The sequence below is a fragment of the Serinus canaria genome, unplaced genomic scaffold, assembly GCF_022539315.1.
Source record: "Serinus canaria isolate serCan28SL12 unplaced genomic scaffold, serCan2020 HiC_scaffold_107, whole genome shotgun sequence".
In the NCBI taxonomy this organism is placed as follows: Eukaryota; Metazoa; Chordata; class Aves; order Passeriformes; family Fringillidae; genus Serinus; species Serinus canaria.
The window spans coordinates 1-13,158 of NW_026108221.1; the positions used below are offsets into that span (position 1 = coordinate 1).

A 13,158-nucleotide genomic window follows, 5' to 3' on the forward strand; every position below is an offset into this window, starting at 1 on the left:
TTTGGGGAGGGAGCACCATGGGAGACCGCCCAAAACCTGAAGGGGGAACCCCTGCTGTGCCCCCTTTCCCCGAAACCCCCCGACCCAGGTTCAGGGTGGGCCTGGGACCCCCCAGGACCCGCAAGTCTCCCCCAGGACCCCTCCCGGAACCCCAAACCCCCCAGAGCCCCCCAGGGTTTGCCCAGGATCCCCTGAGAGCCCCCAGACCCCAATCGGGCCCAGCCCAGGATTTCCCCTGAGACCCCCCAGACCCTTCCCAAAACCCCACCCAGGACCCTCCCAGAACCTCTCCCAAAACCCCCCCAGACCCTCTCCCAACACCCTTCCAGACCGCCACCCAGACCGTCCCCAAACCTCCAAAACCCTCCCAGGACACCCTCAGGACCTCCCAGAGCCCTCCCGAAACTCTCCCAGGACCATCCCAACACCCCCAGACCCTCCCAAGACTTTCCTTCGCCCCCCCCCCCCCGAGACCCCTGTTAGGACCCATCCGCACCCCCCAGGTCCCCCCACAATGCCCCAGGACCCTCCCCAGACCCACAGACCCCACCCAAACCCCCGGACCCTTCCCCAAAGCCCCCCAAGACCCCCGAGGACCCTCCAGCACCTGTCCCGAGCCCGGCGGGTCCCGGCGGCGGCGGGGAACGGGGCGCCGCTTCCGGAAGGCGGGCTTTGCTGAGGGGAGCCGCGCTGTGAATGGTTGGTTCTGGGACGTGCAGCGCGGTCATTGGTCGGTTCGGCGAGACGCGCCGCTATTGGCTGGGAGCCCGTGCACGCGGCGGAGGCGGGAAATTGTGAGGGGAGAGCGGCGGAGGAGAAGCTGAGGTGGGGCCGGGGGGAAACTGAGGGGGAGGGGGAGGGGGCTTTGGGGCGGCTGTGAGGTGGGTTTGAGAAACGGGGGATTTTTGGGGGCATTGACGGGAAATCGCGGGGTGTGCGGTGGCTTTGGGGGGAACGAGGGCGTGTGAGGGGGCTTTCGGGAACTTTGGGGAAAGCTTGAGAGGGTCTAGAGCGTTCTCAGATGGGTTTAGGGGGATCTGAGGGGAATTGGGAGGGTCTGAGGGGGATTTGGGGCAGTCTTGTGGATTTGGGGGAGGTCTCAGGTGGTTCTGGGGTGAATTTTGGGGAAAACTGGGGGGAGTCTGAAGGTCCTGGGGAGGTTTAGGGGGTCTTGGGGAGTGGTTTTGGGTCTGGAGTGGTCCTGGGGAAACCTTGGGGGGCTCTGGGGGTCCTGGGGGAGATTTGGGGGTCCCGGGGCGTCTTAGGCCCACCCTCAATGGGGTCTGGGGGTTTCGGGGGGCGGGGGCACAGCAGGGGTTCCCATGGTGCCCCCTCCCCAAAAAGCTCCGAGGGCCCCCTGAAGTGGCTCCTGTTCCCCCGGCCGGTGCCCCCTGATCCAGGATGGCCCCAGTGAGTCTGGGGGGATTTTTGGGGGATTTTAGGAGGGGTTTTGGGGATTTGGTGGGGGTTTTTGGGGAGAATTACTGGGTTTTGGGGGGGGGCTGTTACATGATTTGGGGGGGGTTTGTGGATTTGTGGGGTTTTGGATTTTGGGGGATTTTATTGTAGTTGTGGAGGGTTTTTTGGGGGGGATTTATTGAAATTTTCGAGAGTGTTTTTAAATTTTGGTGGCTTCCACTGGTATTTTTTTGGATTTGTGTGTGTTCATAGGGTTTTTTGGGGATTTTGGAGCTTTTTAGTGGAATTTTGGGGGGACTTTGCAGTTATCCCTGGATGTGGGGAAGGGCTGAGAGGCACCAAAATCTCCTTAAAATCCCCAAAAGTCCCTATAAAACCCACAACATCCCAATTAACTCTCACAAAGTCCTGTTAGAACGCCCTAGAATCCCAATAAACGCCCACAAAATCCATTGAAATTTCAACAAATCCCCAAAATCCTAGTTAAACTCCACAAATCCCTGCAAAAATGTCCGCAAAATCATAAAAAGTCTTACAAAATCCACCCCGAGACCCAAAGAAATCTTGGCAACACCCAAAAAAACCCACAAAAACCTCACAAAATCCTAACAAAAAACTCAAAAAAAGTCCTTAAAAAACCCTAACCCCAAAGAATCCCACTAAATGCCTCCACAATTCCAATAAAACCACGCAAAATCCCCCAATAATCCAAAAATAAAACCCTCGAAATTCCACAGGATCTCACAAAACCCTCACAAAATCCTAGTAAAACCCCCAAAAGTACAAAAAACCTTAAAAGGTTTCAATAAATCTCACCCCCCCACAAGGCCGATAGAATCCCCCAAAATCCAAACCCACCAAAATTCACAAACTCCCCAAAATCCCCAACACCCCCCAAACTCAGTAATTCTCTCCAAAAACCCCAATAATTGCCCTAAACTCCCAACAAACTCCCCCAGCCCACTGGTATGAACCAGCTGTGCTCCACATGATTCCAGTTGCTCTCTTTCACCCTCACTTTTGTTCCAGTCACTCCCAGTATCTCCAAGTGTTCCCCAGTTCCCTCCAGCATGTTCCCAGTCACTCCCAGTATCCCCAGTATGTTCCCATTTGCTCCCAAGCACTCCCAGTCACCCTCAGTTTAGTGGCACTCACTGCCAGTATGTTCCCAGTCAGCTCCAGCATGATCCCAGTTCATCCCAGGATAAACCCAGCAGTTTCCAATCGCCCCCAGCATGCACCCAGTCACTCTCAGTCATTCCCAGTTATTCCCAGTTGCTCCTAGCATGATCCCAGTTCCTCACAGCTGCTCCCAGTCACCATCAGCACCATCCCAGTTACTCCCAGTACATCCCATTTGCCCCAACATGGTCTCATTTGCTCCTCACAGGCTCCTGCTCACTCCCAGTGTGATCCCAGTCTCCATCAGTGTGATCACAGTTTGCCCTGTCAGTATGATCCCAGTATTATATCAGTACAAACCCAGCACAGCCCCAGTCACTCCCAGTACCATCCCAGTATTATATCAGTACAAACCCAGTACAGCCCCAGTCACTCCCAGTACGATCCCAGTATGATGTCAGTACAAACCCAGTACAGCCCCAGTCACTCCCAGTACGATCCCAGTATGATGTCAGTACAAACCCAGTACAGCCCCAGTCACTCCCAGTACGATCCCAGTATGATGTCGATACAAACCAAGTACAGCCCCAGTCACTCCCAGTACAATCCCAGTATGATCCCAGTACAAACCCAGCACAGCCCCAGTCACTCCCAGTACGATCCCAGTATGATCCCAGTACAAACCCAGTACAGCCCCAGTCACTCCCAGTATGATCCCAGTATGATGTCAGTACAAACCCAGTACAGCCCCAGTCACTCCCAGTACCAGCCCAGTCCCTGGCAGCGCTGCCACTGCTGGGATCCCCCAGCCCTGGGTGTATTCCCCCCTCCCGCAGGTGCCCCAAGGGCTGGCAGTGCCCAGGCAGGGTCCCCAGCACGGCCCAGTTTGGATGTGCAGCCCCCAGTTTGCCCAGTTTGCCTCTCCTTTGGCCTGGGCCGGGTTCCCCCGCCCGCAGTGGCTGGGAGCAGCCGAGAGCCCCGCGCTGCCCATCCCGACCTGTCCCGGCTCCATCCCCGCTCCAGCCGCGGGCTGCGAGGGCTGCGGGAACGGGGCACCGGAGGGATCGGGGCTGCTGGGGGAGGAGGAGGGATGAAGGCGGAGAGAGAGCAGCGATAGAAGGAGGAGAAGGAGGTGGGGTTCGGGAAGAGGAGGAGGAGAAGGGATGGAAGGGGAGGGATGGAAGGAGGAGAAGGAGGTGGGGATAAGACTGAGGAGGAGCGAGAGGAAGAGGAGGGACAAAGGCAGATCAGGGCTGAGCAGGCGGAACCACGCGCTCGAGCCCTGCCTGAATTCGCAGCCCCCACCTGTGGGATCATCGCCCCCCCCACAGCGCAGGTGAGCGGGGAGGGAGAGCTCGGCCCAGATATCCCGGGGGGAGCCTGGGTGGGGTTTTTTCGGGGGGATGTTTGGAGAATGGAGAAGTGCAAGGCTGAGCGGAAAAGGCCCCTCGGGGGGACATCGTGGGTTGGCGGTGGCGGCTGGCGGCAGAGGCAGCCTGGAGGAGCAGAGCCCTGTGTCCCCCAGGAGCCCAAAGTGGGGAGCCCAGAGAGGGGGGAGCGCCGCCATTGGCGGGAGCCTCAAGAGGCTGGAGAGGGGCAGGGGGGACTCCTTGGAGCCGCTGCAGCCCCGAGCAGAGAATGAGGGGAGAAGGGAGCCCGGGAGCCCAAAGAGCCCCGGCATCCCGAAATGGGGAGAGCGAAGAGGGGGGAGCTTTTGGGATTGCTGGGACTGCCAGCAGCCTGGGCAGGGTGGGCACCGAGGGGAAGGGGGACCCCCAATCCAAGTGTGACCCCCAGCAGCTGGGACAGGGGGGAACCCTGAACACCAGAGGGGAGGGACCAGGGACGGGGAACTCCTGGGCGGCTTTTTCAGGACTGAATCTTGGTGTTTGGGAGGTTTTTCTGGAGCCCAGATGGCCGGGGACTTGTAGAGATGGACACGGGCAGTGGGACCTTAAAACTCAACGTGTGTTGGTGAAGATGAAACAGGAAAGCCTTATAAATCTGATTGGCAATAGATTTTGAGAATATAGAAAGTAGAAGCAAGATTGAAATGAATGCAAGCTTTGAGATACCTTAATTACTGAACAACTGGAAAACAATGGAAGGTAATCCCCTTGTGATGAAAGAATTCCCTCTGCTTGCAGACAGGTCCAGGGGCCAGAGCAGACCCTGCTAGCTCAGCAGAAGGGGTCCAAAGAGGAGTTTGCAGGGTTTAAAATGTAACACGGTTTGGTGATGTAATGAATCCTATAGGCTGTATGTAAATGCTATAGGATTTGTATCTTGTACTGGATTGGAGAGTGAGAAATAGAATATTCAACACAGGAGAAGATTTATTGTGCTGTGATGGAAACCTTACTCTCTTCTGCTCTTACCCTCTTCCTCTCTCACCCTCTCATCTTCTCTCCCACTCCCTTCTCTCAGACATGCTCTGAGCTGTGGCTGGCAGCTCCCAGCAGGGCCCCTGTGCCCAGGCCCTTGGCAATGAACCCCAAGTTCCCTGACCTGGCTGCAGAGATCCCTTGTCTCCATTCATCCTGGCCGTCCTACCCCCGACACTCCTACAAACAGCTCATCCCTTGTTTTCCCCATACCAGGATTTCCCATTCCCAACCCCTTGGACACTGCGAGGAAGAGGAAGATGCCCCGAGACATGCAGGCAGGTGAGGAGGAAGTCAGTGCCCCTTTCCCCTCTGTGCTGCTCCATCTCCCAGCCCAGCAGACGCCCCGTCTGCAGGACAGCCCTGGAGGGATCTCCTTCTCCTTGCCTGTGGCACGGAGGCAAATCCCATCCTGTCCTTGTCCTTCCTTCCCCAGAGCAGGAGCTGAGCATGGAGAGCAGGGAGGACAAATCCCCGCGGCAGAACCTGGTGGCAGAGGCCGTTTTGAGCGGCTCCACGGCGCAGGAAGCCAACGGGGAGGAAAAGCCCCGGAGATGCCGCACGAGGAGGGGCTGCAAACGCAGATCCCAGGGATCTGAGGGGGAAAGAGCCAGCCTGGGCCGGGAAGGCGGCCGGAGATGGAGCCAGAGCTCGGAGCTGGTGCTGCATGAGCAGGTCTGTGATGGGGAGAAGCCCCACACGTGTGGGGAATGTGGGAAGAGCTTCAGGTGTAACTCCGAGCTGATCAGGCACCAGAGGACCCACACAGGGGAACGGCCCTACAAGTGTGGGGAGTGCAGGAAGAGGTTTCAGACCAGCTCTGATCTCCTCAAGCACCAGCGCACGCACACAGAGGAGAGGCCCTTCCGCTGCCCTGACTGCGGGCAGGGCTTTAGGCACAACTCCCATCTTGTCAGGCACCGACGCATCCACACTGGGGAGAGGCCCCATGAGTGTGAGGAATGTGGGAAGAGCTTCAGCCAGAGCTCCAACCTGATCAGGCACCAGAGGACCCACACTGGGGAACGGCCCTACGAGTGTGGGGAGTGTGGGAAGAGCTTCAGCCAGAGCTCCAACCTGATCAGTCACCAGCGAACCCACACTGGGCAGAGGCCCTACGAGTGTCAGGAGTGTGGGAAGAGCTTCAGCCATCATTCCAACCTGATCCTCCACCGAAAGATCCACACTGGGGACAGGCCCCACGAGTGTGATAAATGCAGGAAGCGGTTTCAGACCAGCTCCCGTCTCCACCTGCACTATCGGATACACAGAGAGGAGAGGCCCTTCCAGTGCCCTGACTGCGGGAAGGGATTCAAGCACAACTCCACCCTCATCAGGCACCGGCGCATCCACACCGGGGAGAGGCCCTACGAGTGTCCCCAGTGTGGGAAGAGCTTCTCCAGCAGCTCTAACCTGACCCAACACCAGCGGAGGCACCGGTAAGGGAAGCCCTGCGAGTGCCCCGAGTGCAGGAAGAGCTTCGTGTGCTGCTCCAGCTCCATCCCCCACTGCAGGAACCACTTTGCGCACAGCCCTGGTCACCCACATTCCCTGTGATTCATGTTGGGAACACACCTGGCTGCTTCTCCTGTTGGTTTGGCCTTAATTTTCTTCTGATTCATCTTCATCCCTTAAAAACACCACAAACAGGGTTAAATAAATGAAATTGATCAAAGATATCTAAAGTCACACCATTTCTCAGGTGTTTGGGGGGGAATTTACGATTTGGGGACACATTCTGTGTGGAGTGCCCCTGTTGCTAAAAGGAGGAATTTGATCTCACCCTTCTTGTGTTGCTAACAACTCCTCCCCTGGCCCAAACCCCAACTCCACCCCTGGCATACCCTATAAAAACACCATGGCCCTGCCTTTGCTCTGTCTTTTGGGGGTCAGAAATGGATTCTGGAGCTCTCTGAAACCCAGACCCGTCTCGTTTGTTCCCGGCACTGGCAGCTGCAGCCTCCCTGGACACCATGAACTCTGGAGAACGGGGGCAGCCAGTGAGGACAGGTCCTGGATTGCAAGATAAGTGTGTGTTGTGTTTGCCATCTGTCAGAGGTGGAGCAGTTATCTTCTGTGCATTGGGCAGTTTATCTCTTCCCCAACCAATCCTCCCTCCAGGAGATAACTGCTGTTATTGGGCCATTAATTTACAGGAGAGTGAACGTAGTTTTCATAGGCAACTTCACAGAAACTGGAAAATGTGTGGGTTCCCAGGAGGGGGCACCGCTGATCCAGGGCATCGAGGGGCTGCCTGCAATCGTCCATAACCACCCCTAAGGAGCCTCCAGGGCTTCGCCGTCCATGAGCTGCAGCAGACGTGTCTGGAATGTTGACAAGAGCCCGTGGAATGGTCCTTGTTGCAGGCAGATTAGCCACTTGTAGCTCTTCAAAACTCCCTCCTGTGAAAAATGAAAAAACTTAAACCATTCCTAAATGTGAAAAACATATTCACCCTCCTGTGAAAATGTAAAAAGTTTAATAAAGGACAGTGGGAGACCAGGACCGTGGAGCAAAGGTTATTATGGTCAGGTGCATCTTGGCACTCAGCCAGGAGCACCCTGTTCCCTTCAGGGATCCCCCTGAAATACCTTTTCCCTTACATCAGCCTGTTGCATATTCATAAACCCTCATGCATATCCATAAACTCCTTTACATATTCCAGGAATTGTTCTACCTGGCCCCTCCTTGGGTCTGCCTTTTCAGAGCATGTGTGTTTCTTGGCTGTGGTTTTGGCTCCTTCTCTTTATCACCTCCAGGTTTTGGGCCTTGTTCCACTCTGCCTTCAGACGGGGAGTGCTGATAGTTGGCAGATCTGTACAGGTGTCCTCATCCTGTGTGCATTGGATGTTATCCCATCCCAGCAGGCATTTTAACACAAGCATGCTTCTCTCAGCTATTTCACTACAATGCCTAAGCTCAATTAACAACAGAAATAAAAACTATATCTTTAGAACAAAGTTACTTTAACATCACACATATAAAATCCATTTTAATATTTGCTAAAAGCCAATATTTATTATGTATCTGTAACAGGGTGAAGGAGCCCTGGCCCAGGCTCTGGCCCTGGGGGACACAGGGACACTGCCAGAGGTCCCTGTCCCCCTGTCCCACCCCCATGGCCCCGGCTCCCCGTCCCCATGTCAGGCTCTGGGGTCGATCTGGTGGAACATCCTCTGGGGGAGGCTGCGGCGCCGGGGGCGGGTGGACCCGGGGGGACAGGGGACCCTGCTGGACACGAGCAGGGTTGGACTGCTCTGGAGGGGCTGTGAGGGGGGACAGGGCAGAGTGACCTCCCCAGTGACCGCACACAGACCCCTGTGATGTCACACAGCCCCTGTGATGTCACACAGCCCCTGTCAGGGACACAACTGTGAAAGTGTCCCCAAGCTCCAGGTAGAGCAGAATACTGGAGTCAGTGATGGCAGCTGGGGACAAGCAAGGCAAAGGTGTCTCTGGTGCTGAGCACACCTGGATGTGTTTCAGGAATGCAAAGAGCCAAGGTCTGAGCCCCAGCCCCGGGCAAGGCAGATCCTGTCCCTCCCTCCTTGCTCAGGGCTCTTCCCGGGATGGGCACTGGGATGTGGGGATGGGCAATGCCAAGGGCAGGACCATGGGGTGGCCCCTGCCAGGCTGCTGAGCAGGGACAAGGAGGCAATGAGGCCCCAGGGCTGCCAGGGTCACTTGTCCCCTCGTGGCCTCAGGCCCAGGGCCAGCAGCCATGGCCAAAGTGCTGCCCAAGTTGGCTCTGCCAGGGCCCTGCAGCTGCTGCCCATCCCTGTGCCCTGTGCAGCCCAGGCTGTGCTACGGTGTCCCTGCCCTGGCCTCTGTCCCTGCAGGCTGTGCTCATCCCCCGGCTGCCCCACCTGGCTGGCCCCTTCCTTTGCTGACAGCTCTGCCTCCTGCCTGCCTCTGCCTGCCCACACAAAGCCTTGGGCTGCTCCAGGCTCCTTCTGGGGACGTGCTGCACCACAGCCCTGCCCTGGCAGGGAAATTCCTTTCTCCTGGTGCCCACTCTGGGCCTCCCCAGCTGCCCTTGGGGCCATTCTTTCTTTCTCTGGCTGTTTTGTGCAATGAAGAAAAACTCCAGTCTCTCTGAAACCACCTTTCAATCCCTCCCAGGCTACTCCTGTTCTGTCCTCAGTCTCCATACCACGGACCCCAGAGTCCTCAGCCTGTCCCTGCTGGTTTTGTGATGAGGCCTCCAAACCCCATCTTGGGAGATTTTTGATTTCTTTCCAAGGTTTGTGAAAGCGGGAAAAAAGTGGCCAAAGTTATTTTCTTCCAAATCTTGCAGTGACAGAACAAGGGTTAGTATCTCTAAACTGAATGGGGGTGGATTTACATTTGGTAGAAGGAGGAAATATTTTCCAATTATGAGAGTGGCACAAACCTGCAACTGTTTTCCAGAGAAGTGGATTCCCCATCCCTGGAATTGTCCAGGAGCAGAAGCTTTGTGCAGCCTGATCCAGTGAAACCCTCTCATCCCCAGTGACAGAATTCCTGTAGTGTGGGTTCTCTGATGTGCTGGTGCCCTCACAACACTTCTGGCCAGAATGTCTGCTGAGGGCAGCCAGGCTGCTGCAGGGCAGTGACCTCACAGCCATCACCATGGCAGCCCTGGCCCTGGGCCTGGCTCTGCCCTTTCCTCTGCCCCTGCCTTGTCTCTGCTGGCATCAAGAGTTTTGTCATTAATATCTTGTCCCCAAGGTGCTGGGGCCAGTGGCTTCCCAGTCAGGCTCCTGGAGCAGAAGTGGCTTTTCAGAGCCCAGCCAGAAATGAGCCCTGAGGCAGCAGCTCTGCAGTGGTGCCCACCAGGCCGGGGTGCCAAGGGAGGCTTCTGGCCATGCCCTGCCAGCAGCTGCTGCTGCCAAGGTGCCTTTGATGCCTCAGGCTCTCCCTGGCACAGCTCCCAGCACGGCACTCTGCCCTTGTGCCCGAGGCCTTCCCTGGGCTGGGGCTGGCCTGGGGCTTTTCCTGCAGTGGGACCTGCCCTGCTCATGGCACAGGAAAGGCAGTTCCTGCTGGAGCAGGAGGCTCTGCCTGCAGTGGGCTCCAACAACTCCAGCAAGGCCCTCTTGACTTCAAAATTGCTTCCTAGAGCAGAATATTCTAATAATTGTTATAGCTCCTCTATTGTGGAGTAAATAACTCTGGTTAAGATCTCTCTGTCTAATCATGATCAGAATCATTCAGAGCCGTATTTAAATAAATTTATCTGGAATTCCATTATTAATCCAGTGGGAAAAAATGCATTAAGGTTCAATTCCACCTGTCCAATCTTTGACACCTTTGAAAAATGCTGGGTCTGGGATTGGATCCAGCACCTCCCAGTCTCCTCCCTTAAAAGGAATTTTAGAAGTCCAGGGGCCCTGCAGGGGCTGTTGGGTGTCATTTCTGTACCTCATTATTTAGTGGGCGTTTCTCTATTAAAAAAATAAAGCTTTTGCATGAATCACCCACTGTGCCCATGAAAGGAACCCCTGTGAGTGTCTGGGACATCCTGGCTCTTTGGCAGCCTGGGGACACCCGGGATGTCACCGTGGAGCCCCCGTGAGTGCCTGTGACAAATCGGTGCCTTTGCAGCCCAAGGTCCCCTGGGATGTCACCATGGAATGGCTGTGACTGCCTGTGACCACATGGCTCTTTACCATCCCCAGAAAGCCCTGGGAGGTCTCCATGGAGCCCCTGTCTCTGCCTGTGACATTCCAGTGCTTGAACAGCCTGGAGACTCTTGGAAAGTCCCCATGGAACCCCTCTGAGGGCCTGTGACAAATCTGAGCCTTAGCATCCAATCATCGCCAGGATCCATTGCTATGGTCAGTTTCCATGGAAACCATCACCAGAAGCCTGTTGCTATGGTCAATTTCCATGGCAACCATCACCTTAGCCCTGTTGCTATGCTCAGTTTCCATGGCAACCATCACCAGCCCCCCTGTTGCTATGGTCAGTTTCCATGGCAACCATCACCAGCCCCCTGTTGCTATGGTCAGTTTCCATGGAAACCATCACCAGAAGCCTGTTGCTATGGTCAATTTCCATGGCAACCATCACCTTAGCCCTGTTGCTATGCTCAGTCCCTGGGAAGCTCCCTGGAGACCCCATGCCAGGGGTGGTTGCCATGGACACCAGCTCAGGCCTGCAGCCAGAGCCCGTTGCCATGGCAACCACTGGCAGTCACATCCCCAGGCTCATGGGATCCCAGAACCACAGAACTGGCTGAGTTGGGAGGGACCCATCAGGATCCTCGAGTCCAACTGCTGGCCCTGCACAGGACACCCCAACAATGCCAGCCTGGGCCTGGCAGCGCTGTCCAAACGCTGCTGGAGCTCAGAGAGCCCTGGAGCTGGGACCCTTCCCTGGGGAGCCTGGGCAGGGCCCAAGCAGCCTCTGGGGAAAAACCTTTTCCTGAGATCCAACCTAAGCCTGCCCCGCCTTGGCTGCAGCCGTTCCCTCCAGTCCTGTCCCTGGGCACCAGAGGGAAGAGGTTCCCACGGCCCCAGCCAGGGACCCGCTCCCAAGGCTGTTGCCATGGCCACCAGGGCTGGGAACAGCTGGGATGCTCGGTCTCGACTGGCTGGGGCTCAGGAATGGGATTCCCAATTTCCTGGTCCTGCTAAAACTGTGCTGCCCTCGCTGCCCTCTCGCCTCCATGGAAAGCACAAAAGGCAAAGATCCCAGGCTGGGATAAGAACAAATTATTGGCAACAGAACCAAGATGAAGAATAAACAAGAACAGAAAACATATTGATAACAGAAGGAATAAGAAAAACTATTTACAGGGAAAACTGCAACATCAATGGCTGGCTCTTCCCGGCCATGTATTTCCCCCTGTCTGGAAAAGACACCCTTCTCCTCAGGGATAGAGAGAGAGAGAGAGAGAGAGAGTCCCTTTCCTGTCCCCGGCAATGACCTGAGGTGGGAGTGAATGTAATGTCACACCATGGCCAGACCCTCATGTTCTTCAATCCCACACCATGCCATTGGCAGGGGCAGGAAAAGGTACAGGTGTCTTCCCAGCATGGGTCATCGGGAACATGGATCACCAGGGCTCTTCCCAACGTGGGACCTCCAATAGGGGATGAAGCTACAGCAGTGCATGAAGAGCACTGCAGTGGAGGCACTCACAGGGCTTCCCTTACTGGTGCCTCCGTTGGTGTTTGGTCAAGTTAGAGCTATCGGTGAAGCTCTTCCCACACTGGGGACACTCGAAGGGCCTCTCCCCAGTGTGGATGCGCCGGTGGGTGATGAGGTGAGCAATTTGCTTGAACCCCTCCCCACAGTCAGGGCAGCGGAAGGGCCTCTCATCCGTGTGGATCCGCTCATGCAGGAGGAGACTGGAGCTGGTCTGAAACTTCTTCTGGCATGTGGGACACTCGTAGGGCCTCTCCCCAGTGTGGATGCGCCGGTGGGTGATGAGGGTGGAGTTGTGCTTGAAGCCCTTCCCACAGTCGGAGCAGCGGAAGGGCCTCTCATCCGTGTGGATCCGCTCATGCTGGAGGAGATTAGAGCTGGTGTGAAATCTCTTCTCACATGTAGGACACTCGTAGGGCCTCTCCCCAATGTGGATGCGTTGGTGGGTCACAAGCCTGGATCTGCAGCTGAAGCCCTTCCCACACTCCCCACACTCGTAGGGCCATTCCCCAGTGTGAATCATCTGGTGGCGGATCAGGTTGCTGCTCTGCCTGAAGCTCTTCCCACACTCCAGGCACTTGTAGGGCTTCTCTTCCACGAGGTTCTGCTCAAGGATTTGTCCTCCCTGGTCTCCATCCTCAGCTCCTTCCCTGGGGGAGGAAGGACAAGGAGAGGATGGGATTTGCCTCTGTGCCACAGGGAAGGGGAAGGAGATACCCCCCGTGCATCCCCAGCAGGACGGCGTTGGCACTGGGGTTGTCCTGCAGCCAGCGGCCATGCTGGGCTGGGAGATGGAGCATGAAAGAGGGGGAAAGGGGCACTGACTTCCTCCTCACCTGCCTGGGTGTCCTGGGGCATTGTGTCAGTTTGAAAAGACAGGTGTCTGCTAAGAACGGCAGGAGCCCCCCTTGAAATGGAAAATGTTAACCCTCTCCCTTGGAATTATAATTTTTAAATCAAGAGGCTGTCAATCAAAAGCTATGGGAATAGGAATAACAGTTCTTTAGTAGGAACATTGAAATTACAAATGCAATAGTACTAAAAAACTACTTACAGGGTCAGAATACCACCTGACACGCTGTGGGTCAGGGTGTTGGTA

The 13,158-nt window shown here is 56.0% G+C and overlaps 1 protein-coding gene and 1 pseudogene across 1 annotated transcript; one reads left to right on the top strand and one right to left on the bottom strand.

The window, feature by feature from the left end:
* The first annotated feature begins 680 nt into the window (after positions 1 to 680).
* LOC108963727 (zinc finger protein 501-like) lies at positions 681 to 6,596 on the top strand (annotated as a pseudogene).
* Positions 6,528 to 12,917, bottom strand: LOC127061142 (zinc finger protein 239-like). The gene is made up of 4 exons (XM_050987670.1): positions 12,896 to 12,917; positions 12,777 to 12,843; positions 12,143 to 12,709; positions 6,528 to 6,555 (listed from the first exon to the last, which is right to left on the bottom strand). The coding sequence occupies exons 1-4, from the start codon at positions 12,915 to 12,917 to the stop codon at positions 6,528 to 6,530; spliced, it is 684 nt and encodes a 227-aa protein (XP_050843627.1).
* Between the last annotated feature and the right edge of the window lie 241 nt (positions 12,918 to 13,158).

Bases quoted from the DNA above. Each gene is read 5' to 3' on its own strand.
- LOC127061142 (XM_050987670.1), bottom strand. From the start codon at position 12,917: ATGCCCCAGGACACCCAGGCAG. The intron at 12,844-12,895 runs GTGAGGAGGAAG...TCCATCTCCCAG, and splicing joins GCCCCAGGACACCCAGGCAG to CCCAGCATGGCCGCTGGCTG. The intron at 6,556-12,142 runs GCCCTTCGAGTG...GGTGTTTTTAAG, and splicing joins CGCATCCACACTGGGGAGAG to GGATGAAGATGAATCAGAAG.